Raw genomic sequence first — 18,725 nt, 5'->3', positions numbered from 1 at the left:
CACTGACAAGGTAACTAACCCTCTGGCAGGACACACTGACAAGGTAACTAACCCTCTCACAGGACAGACTGACAAGGTAACTAACCCTTTGGCAGGACACACTGACAAGGTAACTAACCCTCTCACAGGACAGACTGACAAGGTAACTAACCCTCTCACAGGACAGACTGACAAGGTAACTAACCCTCTCACAGGACACACTGACAAGGTAACTAACCCTCTGGCAGGACACACTGACAAGGTAACTAACCCTCTCACAGGACAGACTGACAAGGTAACTAACCCTCTGGCAGGACACAGTGACAGGGTAACTAACCCTCTGGCAGGACACACTGACAGGGTAACTAACCCTCTCACAGGACAGACTGACAAGGTAACTAACCCTCTCACAGGACAGACTGACAAGGTAACTAACCCTCTCACAGGACAGACTGACAAGGTAACTAACCCACTCACAGGACAGACTGACAAGGTAACTAACCCTCTGGCAGGACACACTGACAAGGTAACTAACCCTCTCACAGGACAGACTGACAGGGTAACTAACCCTCTCACAGGACAGACTGACAGGGTAACGAACCCTCTCACAGGACAGACTGACAAGGTAACTAACCCTCTTGCAGGACAGACTGACAAGGTAACTAACCCTCTGGCAGGACAGACTGACAAGGTAACTAACCCTCTCACAGGACAGACTGACAAGGTAACTAACCCTCTGGCAGGACACACTAACAAGGTAACTAACCCTCTCACAGGACAGACTGACAAGGTAACTAACCCTCTCACAGGACAGACTGACAAGGTAACTAACCTTCTGGCAGGACAGACTGACAAGGTAACTAACCCTCTGGCAGGACAGACTGACAAGGTAACTAACCCTCTCACAGGACAGACTGACAGGGTAACTAACCCTCTCACAGGATAGACTGACAAGGTAACTAACCCTCTCACAGGACAGACTGACAATGTAACTAACCCTGTCACAGGACAGACTGACAAGGTAACTAACCCTCTCACAGGACAGACTGACAATGTAACTAACCCTCTCACAGGACAGACTGACAAGGTAACTAACCCTCTCACAGGACAGACTGACAAGGTAACTAACCCTGTCACAGGACAGACTGACAAGGTAACTAACCCTCTCACAAGACAGACTGACAAGGTAACTAACCCTCTCACAGGACAGACTGACAGGGTAACTAACCCTGTCACAGGACAGACTGACAAGGTAACTAACCCTCTCACAGGACAGACTGACAAGGTAACTAACCCTCTCACAGGACAGACTGACAAGGTAACTAACCCTGTCACAGGACAGACTGACAAGGTAACTAACCCTCTCACAGGACAGACTGACAAGGTAACTAACCCTCTCACAGGACAGACTGACAAGGTAACTAACCCTGTCACAGGACAGACTGACAAGGTAACTAACCCTGTCACAGGACAGACTGACAAGGTAACTAACCCTCTCACAGGACACACTGACAAGGTAACTAACCCTGTCACAGGACAGACTGACAAGGTAACTAACCCTGTCACAGGACAGACTGACAGGGTAACTAACCCTGTCACAGGACAGACTGACAGGGTAACTAACCCTGTCACAGGACAGACTGACAAGGTAACTAACCCTCTGGCAGGACAGACTGACAGGGTAACTAACCCTCTGGCAGGACAGACTGACAAGGTAACTAACCCTCTCACAGGACAGACTGACAAGGTAACTAACCCTGTCACAGGACAGACTGACAGGGTAACTAACCCTGTCACAGGACAGACTGACAAGGTAACTAACCCTCTGGCAGGACAGACTGACAAGGTAACTAACCCTCTCACAGGACAGACTGACAGGGTAACTAACCCTGTCACAGGACAGACTGACAGGGTAACTAACCCTGTCACAGGACAGACTGACAAGGTAACTAACCCTCTGGCAGGACAGACTGACAAGGTAACTAACCCTCTCGCAGGACAGACTGACAAGGTAACTAACCCTCTCACAGGACACACTGACAAGGTAACTAACCCTCTGGCAGGACAGACTGACAAGGTAACTAACCCTCTCACAGGACAGACTGACAAGGTAACTAACCCTCTCACAGGACAGACTGACAAGGTAACTAACCCTGTCACAGGACAGACTGACAAGGTAACTAACCCTGTCACAGGACAGACTGACAGGGTAACTAACCCTCTGGCAGGACAGACTGACAAGGTAACTAACCCTGTCACAGGACAGACTGACAAGGTAACTAACCCTGTCACAGGACAGACTGACAGGGTAACTAACCCTCTGGCAGGACAGACTGACAAGGTAACTAACCCTCTGGCAGGACAGACTGACAAGGTAACTAACCCTCTCACAGGACATACTGACAAGGTAACTAACCCTCTGGCAGGACAGACTGACAGGGTAACTAACCCTCTGGCAGGACAGACTGACAGGGTAACTAACCCTCTCACAGGACAGACTGACAGGGTAACTAACCCTCTGGCAGGACAGACTGACAGGGTAACTAACCCTCTCACAGGACAGACTGACAGGGTAACTAACCCTGTCACAGGACAGACTGACAGGGTAACTAACCCTCTCACAGGACAGACTGACAGGGTAACTAACCCTCTCACAGGACAGACTGACAAGGTAACTAACCCTCTCACAGGACAGACTGACAAGGTAACTAACCCTCTCACAGGACAGACTGACAAGGTAACTAACCCTGTCACAGGACAGACTGACAAGGTAACTAACCCTGTCACAGGACAGACTGACAAGGTAACTAACCCTCTCACAGGACAGACTGACAAGGTAACTAACCCTCTCACAGGACAGACTGACAAGGTAACTAACCCTCTGGCAGGACAGACTGACAGGGTAACTAACCCTGTCACAGGACAGACTGACAGGGTAACTAACCCTCTCACAGGACAGACTGACAAGGTAACTAACCCTCTCACAGGACAGACTGACAAGGTAACTAACCCTCTCACAGGACAGACTGACAAGGTAACTAACCCTCTTGCAGGACAGACTGACAAGGTAACTAACCCTCTGGCAGGACAGACTGACAAGGTAACTCACCCTCTCACAGGACAGACTGACAAGGTAACTAACCCTCTGGCAGGACACACTAACAAGGTAACTAACCCTCTCACAGGACAGACTGACAAGGTAACTAACCCTCTGGCAGGACACACTGACAAGGTAACTAACCCTCTCACAGGACAGACTGACAGGGTAACTAACCCTCTCACAGGACAGACTGACAGGGTAACTAACCCTCTCACAGGACAGACTGACGAGGTAACTAACCCTCTCACAGGACAGACTGACAAGGTAACTAACCCTCTCACAGGACACACTGACAAGGTAACTAACCCTCTGGCAGGACACACTGACAAGGTAACTAACCCTCTCACAGGACAGACTGACAGGGTAACTAACCCTCTCACAGGACAGACTGACAAGGTAACTAACCATCTCACAGGACAGACTGACAAGGTAACTAACCCTCTCACAGGACAGACTGACAAGGTAACTAACCCTCTTGCAGGACAGACTGACAAGGTAACTAACCCTCTGGCAGGACAGACTGACAAGGTAACTAACCCTCTCACAGGACAGACTGACAAGGTAACTAACCCTCTGGCAGGACACACTAACAAGGTAACTAACCCTCTCACAGGACAGACTGACAAGGTAACTAACCCTCTCACAGGACAGACTGACAAGGTAACTAACCTTCTGGCAGGACAGACTGACAAGGTAACTAACCCTCTGGCAGGACAGACTGACAAGGTAACTAACCCTCTCACAGGACAGACTGACAGGGTAACTAACCCTCTCACAGGATAGACTGACAAGGTAACTAACCCTCTCACAGGACAGACTGACAATGTAACTAACCCTGTCACAGGACAGACTGACAAGGTAACTAACCCTCTCACAGGACAGACTGACAATGTAACTAACCCTCTCACAGGACAGACTGACAAGGTAACTAACCCTCTCACAGGACAGACTGACAAGGTAACTAACCCTGTCACAGGACAGACTGACAAGGTAACTAACCCTCTCACAGGACAGACTGACAAGGTAACTAACCCTCTCACAGGACAGACTGACAGGGTAACTAACCCTGTCACAGGACAGACTGACAAGGTAACTAACCCTCTCACAGGACAGACTGACAAGGTAACTAACCCTCTCACAGGACAGACTGACAAGGTAACTAACCCTGTCACAGGACAGACTGACAAGGTAACTAACCCTCTCACAGGACAGACTGACAAGGTAACTAACCCTCTCACAGGACAGACTGACAAGGTAACTAACCCTGTCACAGGACAGACTGACAAGGTAACTAACCCTGTCACAGGACAGACTGACAAGGTAACTAACCCTCTCACAGGACACACTGACAAGGTAACTAACCCTGTCACAGGACAGACTGACAAGGTAACTAACCCTGTCACAGGACAGACTGACAGGGTAACTAACCCTGTCACAGGACAGACTGACAGGGTAACTAACCCTGTCACAGGACAGACTGACAAGGTAACTAACCCTCTGGCAGGACAGACTGACAGGGTAACTAACCCTCTGGCAGGACAGACTGACAAGGTAACTAACCCTCTCACAGGACAGACTGACAAGGTAACTAACCCTGTCACAGGACAGACTGACAGGGTAACTAACCCTGTCACAGGACAGACTGACAAGGTAACTAACCCTCTGGCAGGACAGACTGACAAGGTAACTAACCCTCTCACAGGACAGACTGACAGGGTAACTAACCCTGTCACAGGACAGACTGACAGGGTAACTAACCCTGTCACAGGACAGACTGACAAGGTAACTAACCCTCTGGCAGGACAGACTGACAAGGTAACTAACCCTCTCACAGGACAGACTGACAAGGTAACTAACCCTCTCACAGGACACACTGACAAGGTAACTAACCCTCTGGCAGGACAGACTGACAAGGTAACTAACCCTCTCACAGGACAGACTGACAAGGTAACTAACCCTCTCACAGGACAGACTGACAAGGTAACTAACCCTGTCACAGGACAGACTGACAAGGTAACTAACCCTGTCACAGGACAGACTGACAGGGTAACTAACCCTCTGGCAGGACAGACTGACAAGGTAACTAACCCTGTCACAGGACAGACTGAAAAGGTAACTAACCCTGTCACAGGACAGACTGACAGGGTAACTAACCCTCTGGCAGGACAGACTGACAAGGTAACTAACCCTCTCACAGGACATACTGACAAGGTAACTAACCCTCTGGCAGGACAGACTGACAGGGTAACTAACCCTCTGGCAGGACAGACTGACAGGGTAACTAACCCTCTCACAGGACAGACTGACAGGGTAACTAACCCTCTGGCAGGACAGACTGACAGGGTAACTAACCCTCTCACAGGACAGACTGACAGGGTAACTAACCCTGTCACAGGACAGACTGACAGGGTAACTAACCCTCTCACAGGACAGACTGACAGGGTAACTAACCCTCTCACAGGACAGACTGACAAGGTAACTAACCCTCTCACAGGACAGACTGACAAGGTAACTAACCCTCTCACAGGACAGACTGACAAGGTAACTAACCCTGTCACAGGACAGACTGACAAGGTAACTAACCCTGTCACAGGACAGACTGACAAGGTAACTAACCCTCTCACAGGACAGACTGACAAGGTAACTAACCCTCTGGCAGGACAGACTGACAGGGTAACTAACCCTGTCACAGGACAGACTGACAGGGTAACTAACCCTCTCACAGGACAGACTGACAAGGTAACTAACTTAGATGACTATTCTTCGCAGCTCCCACTACTTCCCAGTGTGTTGATTGTCCAGGAGACTGATGTACCTGTGTGTTTGTATGATAACAGGTGGTTATAACCATCATCTCTGGACTACCAGGCAGCCACAAGAACAGACTGGCTAACTTCCTGGTCCAGCTGAATAGAGAAGGAGGAAGGTGAGACAAGTCAATAGGAACTATGACCCTGACCCACTGTACAGTATGTGGCTGACTGTGGTGTTTGAACTATGACCCTGACCCACTGTACAGTATGTGGCTGACTGTGGTGTTTGAACTATGACCCTGACCCACTGTACAGTATGTGTCTGACTGTGGTGTTTGAACTATGACCCTGACCCACTGTACAGTATGTGGCTGACTGTGGTGTTTGAACTATGACCCTGACCCACTGGACAGTATGTGGCTGACTGTGGTGTTTGAACTATGACCCTGACCCACTGTGGTGTTTCTAGCTGTGTGTGTGTATATTCAACCAGGTGGGTTGTCTACTGATCAGGTCCAGACAGCAGTGATGGTGTCTAACTAGTGTTTCTCCTGTGTGTGTTGATGTGTAGGTGGGTGGTATACCATCCAGAACCAGACAGCAGTGATGGTGTCTCCACCTCCCACCTGCAGCGCTACCTGTCCTGCTTCCTGGAGACTCAGAGAGCACCTGGAGGGAAACCCCGACTACTGCTGCTCACTCCTGGGTATGTCCACATTAAGCTGTGTACCGGTGTCTGAGATCATAATGTCCCATGTAGCTTACAAAAGACAAGTCAACCAGCCAGACAGACCCTCCATCAGCTGCTGGTGTCACTGTTTAAGTCTGTGTAGATGTATTAAACGTGGTCCAGGCGGTGCTGTCCCACTGTTTAAGTCTGTGTAGATGTATTAAACGTAGTCCAGGCGGTGCTGTCCCACTGTTTAAGTCTGTGTAGATGTATTAAACGTGGTCCAGGCGGTGCTGTCCCACTGTTTAAGTCTGTGTAGATGTATTAAATGTGGTCCAGGCGGTGCTGTCCCACTGTTTAAGTCTGTGTAGATGTATTAAACGTGGTCCAGGCGGTGCTGTCCCACTGTTTAAGTCTGTGTAGATGTATTAAACGTGGTCCAGGCGGTGCTGTCCCACTGTTTAAGTCTGTGTAGATGTATTAAACGTAGTCCAGGCGGTGCTGTCCCACTGTTTAAGTCTGTGTAGATGTATTAAACGTAGTCCAGGCGGTGCTGTCCCACTGTTTAAGTCTGTGTAGATGTATTAAACGTGGTCCAGGCGGTGCTGTCCCACTGTTTAAGTCTGTGTAGATGTATTAAACGTAGTCCAGGCGGTGCTGTCCCACTGTTTAAGTCTGTGTAGATGTATTAAACGTAGTCCAGGCGGTGCTGTCCCACTGTTTAAGTCTGTGTAGATGTATTAAACGTGGTCCAGGCGGTGCTGTCCCACTGTTTAAGTCTGTGTAGATGTATTAAACGTGGTCCAGGCGGTGCTGTCCCACTGTTTAAGTCTGTGTAGATGTATTAAACGTAGTCCAGGCGGTGCTGTCCCACTGTTTAAGTCTGTGTAGATGTATTAAACGTGGTCCAGGCGGTGCTGTCCCACTGTTTAAGTCTGTGTAGATGTATTAAACGTGGTCCAGGCGGTGCTGTCCCACTGTTTAAGTCTGTGTAGATGTATTAAACGTGGTCCAGGCGGTGCTGTCCCACTGTTTAAGTCTGTGTAGATGTATTAAACGTAGTCCAGGCGGTGCTGTCCCACTGTTTAAGTCTGTGTAGATGTATTAAACGTGGTCCAGGCGGTGCTGTCCCACTGTTTAAGTCTGTGTTGATGTATTAAACGTAGTCCAGGCGGTGCTGTCCCACTGTTTAAGTCTGTGTAGATGTATTAAACGTAGTCCAGGCGGTGCTGTCCCACTGTTTAAGTCTGTGTAGATGTATTAAACGTGGTCCAGGCGGTGCTGTCCCACTGTTTAAGTCTGTGTAGATGTATTAAATGTGGTCCAGGCGGTGCTGTCCCACTGTTTAAGTCTGTGTAGATGTATTAAACGTAGTCCAGGCGGTGCTGTCCCACTGTTTAAGTCTGTGTAGATGTATTAAACGTGGTCCAGGCGGTGCTGTCCCACTGTTTAAGTCTGTGTAGATGTATTAAACGTAGTCCAGGCGGTGCTGTCCCACTGTTTAAGTCTGTGTAGATGTATTAAACGTAGTCCAGGCGGTGCTGTCCCACTGTTTAAGTCTGTGTAGATGCATTAAATGTGGTCCAGGCGGTGCTGTCCCACTGTTTAAGTCTGTGTAGATGTATTAAACGTGGTAGTATACACCCGGCTTAACCCTGACTATGTCTCTGTCTCTATCTGTATACACCCGGCTTAACCCTGACTATCTCTCTGTCTCTATCTGTATACACCCGGCTTAACCCTGACTATCTCTCTGTCTCTATCTGTATACACCCGGCTTAACCCTGACTATCTCTCTGTCTCTATCTGTATACACCCGGCTTAACCCTGACTATCTCTCTGTCTCTATCTGTATACACCCGGCTTAACCCTGACTATCTCTCTGTCTCTATCTGTATACACCCGGCTTAACCCTGACTATCTCTCTGTCTCTAGATGTACAGATGTGTTAGACGTGGTCCAGGCGGTGCTGTCCCATCCAGACGCTGTGGTCCAGGCCTGTTTCACCATCGGGGCGGTCACAGCCTGCGTGAACCCTCTCAGCTCATACATGGAACACAGGTCAGCACACCTTTCACTGGTCACACCTAGGGCTGTGGTGGTCACACCTAGGGCTGTGGTGGTCACACCTAGGGCTGTGGTGGTCAGCACACCTTTCACTGGTCACACCTAGAGCTGTGGCGGTCAGCACACCTTTCACTGGTAACACCTAGGGCTGTGGCGGTCACGAAACTTCGTCAGCCGGTGATTGTCAAGCAAATAACTGTCGGTCTCACGGTAATTTACCGTTAATTAACAAACACATTTAGCATCTCCTGGCTTCCACACATAGCCTACAAGCCACTGATGCAGACCTTTGGAACATCTACATTTTAAAAAGTCTAATAAATCCATGTAATATAGCCTACACCTTCACAATAAATCCATTATTTATTTTAGACAGGTCTAAAGAAACATGATATGAAGAAAATGCAGTCTATTTCAGAAGAACAGAATAGCATCCTCTGAGTTGTCCTTATGTTAGGCCCTGATCTGGCCATGCCATATGGCTGTGGGCTACACTAGTTCATTTAGCAGACAAGATTAGCTTAGAATTCCATGGCATTATTTTATATTATTTTATAGTATGAAGAATAGAATTGAACAAAGCTGAATAAAATAGAAAGGATATTTTCTCCAAACGATTTGAGGGATTGTGCACAGGCGGCTATTCTGTGTTGAGCGGTTAACAAAGAAACAGGTCCTCCTATATGCTTAATTTAGAGTTATTCATGTAACTTTAGTTGTTCTACATGTTTTGATTTTTAATACATTGTAAGGCTGCATGTTGCGACTAATGATGATTTTAAAAAAGTTGCTTGAAAGGCATGAGCTAGCTCTGCTTTGTTTTTTGGCGCAGGCTGTACACACGGTCGTGACGTGACTTACTTTAATGTATGACTGTTATTTATTGAATCACCGAACTATGTTAAATTATCACTTGATTGAATTAATCAGTTAACAATTAACTCATTAGGAATTTGGGGCACCACGGAATAAGTTGTTTAATGAGTTACCATCTCCCGAATTAAACTCTTAGAAGATATGTTATATATCGATAACAGTCACTTGTCACATAATTGATGGTAGCCAGTAGTTTTTAACTGTAATGCTGTTGATTGGTGACGATGACATGAACATGAGTTGGTGTTGACGTCCATACAGGCGTTATACTCTGATTTTTACCTCAACATAGTGTGAAATACAGTTAATACTTTACTTTACACCAAGCGTCATAACCTGTTACAATAGGGTCATAACACTGTCATGACACCTGCTGTGACATATTGCCTCATTTTACGGCTGGTTATGACACCTACATAAGAGTGTAAATCCCATATGACACTATGACACTGTCAAGAAGCATTATGACCATCTTAATCATATGAGCCAGATAGGTCTATCACCTACAGGCCTTTACATCAGTCATCAGTCAGAAAGAGGGTGTCTTGTCCTGCTCCTGAAATCTGCTCCTGCATTCATCCCAGTCATCAGCAACAGAGCATCGGGGTCGGTGCATGTCTGACATCAATGTGTGATTTATAATGATAATTTTAATATGGTCAATAAAAAAATATGAAGTAAACATACTGTTGACAAGTAGGCTATGGTGTAATGGAATGGTTTGCCCTGTGTGGTAGGTTTGGTGGTGTTATGTAGGTGTCATAACCAGCCATAAAATAACGCAATACACTACATGGCCAAAGGTATGTGGACACCTGCTCGTCGAACATCTCATTCCAAAATCATGGGCTTTAATATGGAGTTGGTCCCCCCTTTGCTGCTATAACAGCCTCCACTCTTCTGGGAAGGCTTTCCACTAGATGTTGGAACATTGCTGCAGGGACTTGCTTCCATTCAGCCACAAGAGCATTAGTGAGGTCTGGCACTTATGTTGGGCGATTAGGCCTGGCTCACAGTGGACGTTCCAATTCCTCCTAAAGGTGTTCGATGGGGTTACATTTACATTTTACATTTTAGTCATTTAGCAGACGCTCTTATCCAGAGCGACTTACAGAAGCAATTAGGGTTAAGTGCCTTGCTCAAGGGCACATCGACAGATTTTTCACCTAGTCGGCTCAGGGATTAGAACCTGCAACCTTTCGGTTACTGGCACAACGCTCTTACCCACTAAGCTACCTGCTCTGTGCAGGCCAGTCAAGTTCTTCCACACCGATCTCGACAAACCATTTCTGTATGGACCTCGCTTTGTGCATGGGGGCATTGTCATGCTGAAACAGGAAAGGGCCTTCCCCAAACTGTTGCCACAATGTTGGAAGCACAGAATCATCTAGAATGTCATTGTATGCTGTAGCGTTAAGATTTCCCTTCACTGGAACTAAGGGGCCTAGCCCGAACCATGAAAAACAGCCCCAGACCATTATTCCTCCTCCATCAAACTTTACAGTTGGCACTATGCATTCGGGCAGGTAGCGTTCTCCTGGCATCCACCAAACCCAGATTAGTCCGCCAGACTGCCAGATGGTGAAGTGTGATTCATCACTCCAGAGAACGCGTTTCCACTGCTCCAGAGTCCAATGGCGGCGAGCTTTACACCACTCCAGCTGGCGCTTGGCCATGGAAACCCATTTCATGAAGCTCCCGACCAACAGTTCTTGTTTTGCTTCCAGAGGCAGTTTGGAACTCGGTAATGAGTGCTGCAACCGAGGACAGACTATTTTTACGCGCTACGTGCTTCAGCACTCGGCGGTCCCGTTCTGTGAGCTTGTGTGGCCTACCACTTCACGGCTGAGCCGTTGTTGCTCCTAGACGTTTCCACTTCACAATAACAGCACTTACAGTTGACCGGGGCAGCTCTAGCATGGCAGAAATTTGACAAACTGACTTGTTGGAAAGGTGGCATCCTATGACGGTGCCACGTTGAAAGTCACTGAGCTCTTCAGTAAGGCCATTCTACTGCCAATGTTTGTCTATGGAGATTGCATGGCTGTGTGCTTGATTTTATACACCTGTCAGCAATGGGTGTGGCTGAAATATCAAAATCCACTAAATTGAAGGGGTGTCCACATACTTTTGTGTATATAGTGTATGTCACAACAGGTGTACATATATGGGTCATGACAGTGTTACGATATATGACATGGTTATGACTGTGTTATGATATGACATGGTTATGACTGTGTCAAGTAAAGTGTTACCGGAATACACATGTAAGCAATAGCATAAATGGAGACTCATTTTGCTGGGGGCAATGAGGAGACTCACGGCCTTTTCCCCCACCCGTTTCCATGGCACCTTTTACCCCACCCGTTTCCATGGCAATTCCATTGTTTCAGTCGAGGTCCATTGACCTCTTAACCATATCTATGTTAACTGATGTGGCTCATGCAATGGAATGGAATTTTTTTAATGTCAATTGAGTTGATTCAACAAATCACAGCACAGATTGATGGGTAAACTTCCTGTTTTGCTTCTATGGGTACAATCGCAATGGCCGCCAGTCCACCCATTATGCCATCATTGACTTAAATGGGGACGTCCGTTCTCTTTTTATGGGGCTAACTGGGTGTGATTAGCCTAATGCTGAACTAAACCCATCTGTACCATAACTGATGGATATCTGATTCTACCTGTATAGGTTTGTCTTCCCTAAGCTGGTGGAGCAGTGCAGCCAAGGTATAGTGAGTACAGTCGTCTTCACTGGACTGACAGCAGACCAGAAGAACCCTCTCCTCCAAAGTGTACAACAGCTGATCCGGTCAGCCAATCCCAACGCTGTCTTTGTCCTGGCAGAGAGAGGAGCTGTTACCAGGTAGATTAGCCTGATGGAGTCTTACCTAATTTCTATCTGAATCTGAAGTCTTTCAGTGATTCTCATGGTTCCTTGTGTAACAGTGCATCATTCCCTTCTATAGGAATGAGGATGTGAAGATGATTATGTCTGAGAGCAGCTTCTCTGAGGCTCAGATGATGAGAGCCCGTTACCTGCTCTACCCTGGCTGGTAAGATGATCTCTCCCTCTCTCCTTCTCTCCTCTCCCTCTCTCCTTCCCCTCTATCTATCCTCTTCTTCTCTCCTCTCTCTCTCCTTCCCCTCTATCTCTCCTCTCCTTCTCTCCTCTCTCCTTCCCCTCTATCTATCCTCTACTTCTCTCCTCTCCCTCTCTCCTTCCCCTATATCTATCCTCTTCTTCTCTCCTCTCTCTCTCTCTCCTTCCCCTCTATCTCTCCTCTCCCTCTCTCATCTCCCTCTCTCCTTCCCCTCTATCTCTCCTCTCCCTCTCTCCTCTCCCTCTCTCCTTCCCCTCTAACTCTCCTCTCCCTCTCTCCCTCTCTCCTCTCCCTCTCTCCTTCCCCTCTATCTCTCCTCTCCCTCTCTCCTCTCCCTCTCTCCTTCCCCTCTATCTCTCCTCTCCCTCTCTCCTCTCCCTCTCTCCTTCCCCTCTAACTCTCCTCTCCCTCTCTCCCTCTCTCCTCTCCCTCTCTCCTTCCCCTCTATCTCTCCTTCCCCTCTATCTCTCCTCTCCCTCTCTCCTCTCCTTCTCTCCTCTCCCTCTCTCCCTCTCTCCTCTCCCTCTCTCCTTCCCCTCTAACTCTCCTCTCCCTCTCTCCCTCTCTCCTTCCCCTCTATCTCTCCTCTCCCTCTCTCCTCTCCTTCTCTCCTCTCCCTCTCTCCCTCTCTCCTCTCCCTCTCTCCTTCCCCTCTATCTACCCTCTCCCTCTCTCCTCTCCCTCTCTCCTTCCCCTCTAACTCTCCTCTCCCTCTCTCCCTCTATCTCTCCTCTCCCTCTCTCCTCTCCTTCTCTCCTCTCCCTCTCTCCCTCCCTCCTCTCCCTCTCTCCTTCCCCTCTATCTACCCTCTCTCCTCTCCCTCCCTCCTCCAGCTCTAGCTCTCCTCTCCCTCTCTCCCTCTCTCCTCTCCCTCTCTCCTTCCCCTCTATCTCTCCTCTCCCTCTCTCCTCTCCTTCTCTCCTCTCCCTCTCTCCCTCTCTCCTCTCCCTCTCTCCCTCCCCTCTATCTACTCTCTCCTCTCCCTCTCTCCTTCCCCTCTAACTCTCCTCTCCCTCTCTCCCTCTCTCCCTCTCTCCTCTCCCTCTCTCCTTCCCCTCTATCTCTCCTCTCCCTCTCTCCTCTCCTTCTCTCCTCTCCCTCTCTCCCTCTCCCTCTCTCCTTCCCCTCTATCTACCCTCTCCCTCTCTCCTCTCCCTCCCTCCTCCAGCTCTAGCTCTCCTCTCCCTCTCTCCCTCTCTCCTCTCCCTCTCTCCTTCCCCTCTATCTCTCCTCTCCCTCTCTCCTCTCCTTCTCTCCTCTCCCTCTCTCCCTCTCTCCTCTCCCTCTCTCCTTCCCCTCTATCTACCCTCTCCCTCTCTCCTCTCCCTCTCTCCTTCCCCTCTAACTCTCCTCTCCCTCTCTCCCTCTCTCCTCTCCCTCTCTCCTTCCCCTCTATCTCTCCTCTCCCTCTCTCCTCCAGCTCTCTCCTCCAGCTCTAGCTCTCCTCTCCCTCTCTCCCTCTCTCCTCTCCCTCTCTCCTCTCCCTCTCTCCTCTCCCTCTCTCCTTCCCCTCTATCTACCCTCTCCCTCATTCCTCTCCCTCTCTCCTCTCCCTCTCTCTTCTCCCTCTCATACATTATTTACGTAAGTATTCAGATGCTTTGCTATGAGACTTGAATTTGAGCTCAGGTGCATCCTGTTTCCATTGATCATCCTTGAGATGTTTCTACAACTTGATTGGAGTCCATCTGTGGTAAATTCAATTGATTGGACATGATTTGGAAAGGCACACACCTGTCTATATAAGGTCCCATAGTTGACAGTGCATGTCAGAGCAAAAATCAAGCCATGAGGTCGAAGGAATTGTCCGTAGAGCTCCGAGACAAGATTGTGTCGAGGCACAGATCTGGGGAAGGGTACCAAAACATGTCTGCAGCATTGAACATAGTGGCCTCCATCATTCTTAAATGGAAGAAGTTTGGAACCACCAAGACTCTTCCTAGAGCTGGCTGCCCGGCCAAACTGAGCAATCGGGGGAGAAGGGCCTTGGTCAGGGAGGTGACCCGATGGTCACTCTGACAGAGCTCCAGAGTTCCTCTGTGGAGATGGGAGAACCTTCCAGAAGGACAAGCATCTCTGCAGCACTCCACCAATCAGGCCTTTATGGTAGAGTGGCCAGACGGAAGTCACTCCTCAGTAAAAGGCACATGACAGCCCGCTTGGAGTTTGCCAAAAGGCACCTAAAGACTCTCAGACCATGAGAAACAAGATTCTCTGGTCTGATGAACCCAAGATTGAACTCTACAACACTCACTACTAAGTTCCAAACTGCTTCTGGAAGCAACATCAGCACAATAACTGTTCGTCGGGAGCTTCATGAAAAGGATTTTCCATGGCCGAGCAGCCACACACAGGCCTAAGATCACCATGCGCAATGCCAAGCGTCGGCTGGAGTGGTGTAAAGCTCGTTCTCTGGAGTGATGAATCACGCTTCACCATCTGGCAGTCCGACGGCCGAATCTGGGTTTGGTGGATGCCAGGAGAACGCTACCTGCCCCAATGCATAGTGCCAACTGTAAAGTTTGGTGGAGGCGGAATAATGGTCAGGGGCTGTTTTTCATGGTTCGGGCTAGGCCCCTTAGTTCCAATGAAGGGAAATCTTAACGCTACATCATACAGTGACATTCTAGACGATTCTGTGTTTCCAACTTTGTGGCAACAGTTTGGGGAAGGCTCTTTCCTGTTTCAGCATGACAATGCCCCCGTGCACGAGGTCTATACAGAAATGGTTTGTTGAGCCTCCCAAGTGGTTTGTTGAGATCAGTGTGGAAGAACTTGACTGGCCTGCACAGAGCCCTGACCTCAACCCCATTGAACACCTTTGGGATGAATTGGAACGCTGACTGCGAGCCAGGCCTAATCTCCCAACATCAGTGCCCGACCTCACTAATGCTCTTGTGGCTGAATGGAAGCAAGTCCCCACAGCAATGTTCCAACATCTAGTGGAAAGCCTTCCCAGAAGAGTGGAGGCTGTTATAGCAGCAAAGGGGGGGACCGACTCCATATTAATACCCATGATTTTGGAATGAGGTCTTTGACGAGCACGTGTCCACATACTTTTGGTCATGTATTGTATGTGTTGAGCTTTAAGAGATTTGCACCACTTTTCAACCTCATGTTCATTATCTCCAGCACAATACCAGCGTCTACAAATGTGAAAACATATATAAAGTTGAATAGTTCTACGCGATGACATCATCAAAAGTAAAAATAATTTGAAAATAAAATGATTTTCAAACACTGAGTTTCGCGGTGACGTGGGGAGCAAAAATACCCTCTCTCTGGCTAGAAACTTTTAATCCTACCCTGTGATGTTACAGAGAAGCCTTTTTTAGGACCTTATCTTTTTAACCACAGATCAAATCAAATCACATTTTATTTGTCACATGCGCCGAATACAACAGGTGTAGACCTTACCGTGAAATGCTTCCTTACAAGCCCTTAACCAACAATGCAGTTCAAGAAATAGAGTTAAGATAATATTTACTAAATAAACTAAAGTAAAAAATAAAATAACACAATAAAATAACAATAATGAGGCTATATACAGGAGGTACCGGTACCCAGTCAATATGCGGGGGTACAGGTTAGTGGAGGTAGTTTGTACATGTAGGTAGGGGTAAAGTGACTATGTACTGATAATAAACAGCGAGTAGCAGCAGTGTAAAAACAAGGTGGGGGGGGGGGGGGGGTCAATGCAAATAGTCCAGGTGGCCATTTGATGAATTGTTCAGCAGTCTTATGGCTTGGGGGTAGAAGCTGTTAAGGAGCCTTTTGGTCCTAGAATTGGCGCTCCGGTACCGCTTGCCGTAGATCATAGAAACGTGCTGTTTTCACATATGTAGACACTGGTATGGTGCTGGAGATGATGAACATGAGGTTGAAAAGTGGTGGAATTGCTATTTAATGTCAACCCCTGCTGCTGAGCTCAGTGGTGTTTCCTCTCTCCATACAAGGCCTTGAGAGCTCAGCTTCTATCATAACCTGTCAGTCTGATCATTGACCCCTCATTAGCTTCTATCATAACCTGTCAGTCTGATCATTGACCCCTCATTAGCTTCTATCATAACCTGTCAGTCTGATCATTGACCCCTCATTAGCTTCTATCATAACCTGTCAGTTTGATCATTGACCCCTCATTAGCTTCTATCATAACCTGTCAGTCTGATCAAGGACCCATCATTGCTGTTGATCTCTAGCTAGCGTTACATCAGTGCAGACCACTACCAGTCTGCCCTCTCCTATTGCAGCAGACCACTACCAGTCTGCCCTCTCCTACTGTAGCAGACCACTACCAGTCTGCCCTCTCCTACTGCAGCAGACCACTACCAGTCTGCCCTCTCCTACTGTAGCAGACCACTACCAAGCTGTTGGCCAGGCGGTTGCCATGGACACAGACTGGCTGGCCTCTCTACCTCTGGACCAGTCCATTTATACACCAGACGTCACCTCATTGGTCAGCTTGCCTCATTAGAACTGGTTCTAAAAGCAGCTCAAACACAGGGTATCTGCTGAGAGCTTGCTATTATCTGCTATTAGAGGGATTCTCTGAGACTCCTTTTGACCTACTCAATGCAGCATGCATGAATGCCCGTCACAAGGTTTAATGTGTGTCTGTCAGGTGTAAGGGCCGGTTCAGCAGTGGCTGTGGGTCCCTGTCTCTGGTCCACCAGTGTGTGATGTTCAGCCTTCCCCTGGAGAGACCTCTGTTTCTGACACACTGTAAAGGTAAGAACCTCCTAATAATTACATCAATCAATAAAGTGGAACCCATAAAGACCATTCTCTCCTAATATGGAGTCTGAGGTGTCATGACATGGCACACGTTCCTAAAAGATTCCCAGTACAATAGAATTGGAATGATTTAATTATATCAAATGGTATTTGTCACGTGCTGAATACAACAGGTGTAGTAGACCTTACCGTGAAATGCTTACTTACAAGCCCTTAACCAACAATGCAGAGTTAAAAAGTAAGAAAGAAAATAAATAGATAAGGAGACCATAGACTAGATGTACCAGAACTACCAAGTCAATGTGCAGGGTACCAGGTAGTGGAGTTAACATGTAGGAGTAAAGAGACTAGGCATAGATAATAAACAGAGAGGAGCAGGATGTGTTAAAGTGTGTCTGTGTGTATGTGAGCGTATGTAGTGTGTGTGGGTTGTAGTGGCAGTGTAGTATGTGTGAGTGAGTGTGCATGGAGCCAGTGCAAGAATGTCATTAAATAAAAAAAGGGGTAAATGTAAATAGTCCAGGTAGCCATGAACTGTTCAGCAGTCTAATGGCTTGGGGGTAGAAACTGCTAATAGTCTGGGTAGCCATGAACTGTTCAGCAGTCTAATGGCTTGGGGGTAGAAACTGCTAATAGTCTGGGTAGCCATGAACTGTTCAGCAGTCTAATGGCTTGGGGGTAGAAACTGCTAATAGTCTGGGTAGCCATGAACTGTTCAGCAGTCTAATGGCTTGGGGGTAGAAACTGTTAAGGAACCTTTTGGTCCTAGAGTTGGCGCTCCGGTACCGCTTGCCGTGCGGTAGCAGAGAGAACAGTCTATGACTTGGGTGGTCTTTGACAATTTTTAGGGTCTTCCTCTGACACCGCCTGGTATAGAGGTCCTGGATCGCAGGGAGCTCGGCCCCAGTGATGTACTGGGCCGTACACACTACCTTCTATAGCGCCTTGCGGTCGGATGCCGAGCAGTTGTCATACCAAGCGGTGATGCATCTAGTCAATATGCTCTCAATGGTGCAGCTGTATAACTTTTTGAGGATCTATATAGTGTACAATACAATGCTTAACCATGTATATGATGCAGTAAAATATTTTATACAGTTTGATATCCTACCAGTCTCTCTCTGCCCCCTAGCCTTCAAGTCAGCTCTGAGTCCAAACCCTTTCAGAGGAAATGTCTACAACATCTGGGGGAAGGTCCTCTTCTCTGGTAGGGTCTCTGTTATTCTCACTCACTGACAATAGGATGAGTAGACGTGTTTAGTTGTACTACTTATCAATAATCATACAGGTATTATTGTACTACTTATCAATAATCATACAGGTATTATTTCAGATGTCTTCTGTAATACTAAATGAATGTCAATATTTAACCTGTACTTGCATTCCCAGTTGTGGTTGTTATAAGATAAATGTTTGCCCTCAAGGCAGGCAGCACCAGC

General features: G+C 47.8%; 1 protein-coding gene across 1 annotated transcript in view; it reads left to right on the top strand.

Annotated features, from left to right (window-relative positions):
- Nucleotides 1–18,725, top strand: part of LOC311103037 (dynein axonemal assembly factor 9-like) — a gene marked incomplete at its 5' end in the record, with an annotated part of 41,596 nt that overhangs the window by 16,461 nt on the left and 6,410 nt on the right. The window contains 7 exons of the mRNA XM_084144529.1: nt 5,917–6,005; nt 6,404–6,538; nt 8,438–8,563; nt 12,141–12,314; nt 12,418–12,504; nt 17,174–17,280; nt 18,419–18,493. Of these exons, the coding sequence (XP_084000655.1) occupies nt 5,917–6,005; nt 6,404–6,538; nt 8,438–8,563; nt 12,141–12,314; nt 12,418–12,504; nt 17,174–17,280; nt 18,419–18,493 (793 nt within the window). The remainder of the gene's footprint in view (nt 1–5,916; nt 6,006–6,403; nt 6,539–8,437; nt 8,564–12,140; nt 12,315–12,417; nt 12,505–17,173; nt 17,281–18,418; nt 18,494–18,725) is intronic.

The sequence above is a fragment of the Coregonus lavaretus genome, assembly GCF_964263955.1.
Source record: "Coregonus lavaretus genome assembly, chromosome: 27".
NCBI lineage: Eukaryota > Metazoa > Chordata > Actinopteri > Salmoniformes > Salmonidae > Coregonus > Coregonus lavaretus.
The sequence above is the reverse complement of the archived record's forward strand: the minus strand, read 5'-3'. Positions and strand labels throughout refer to the sequence as shown.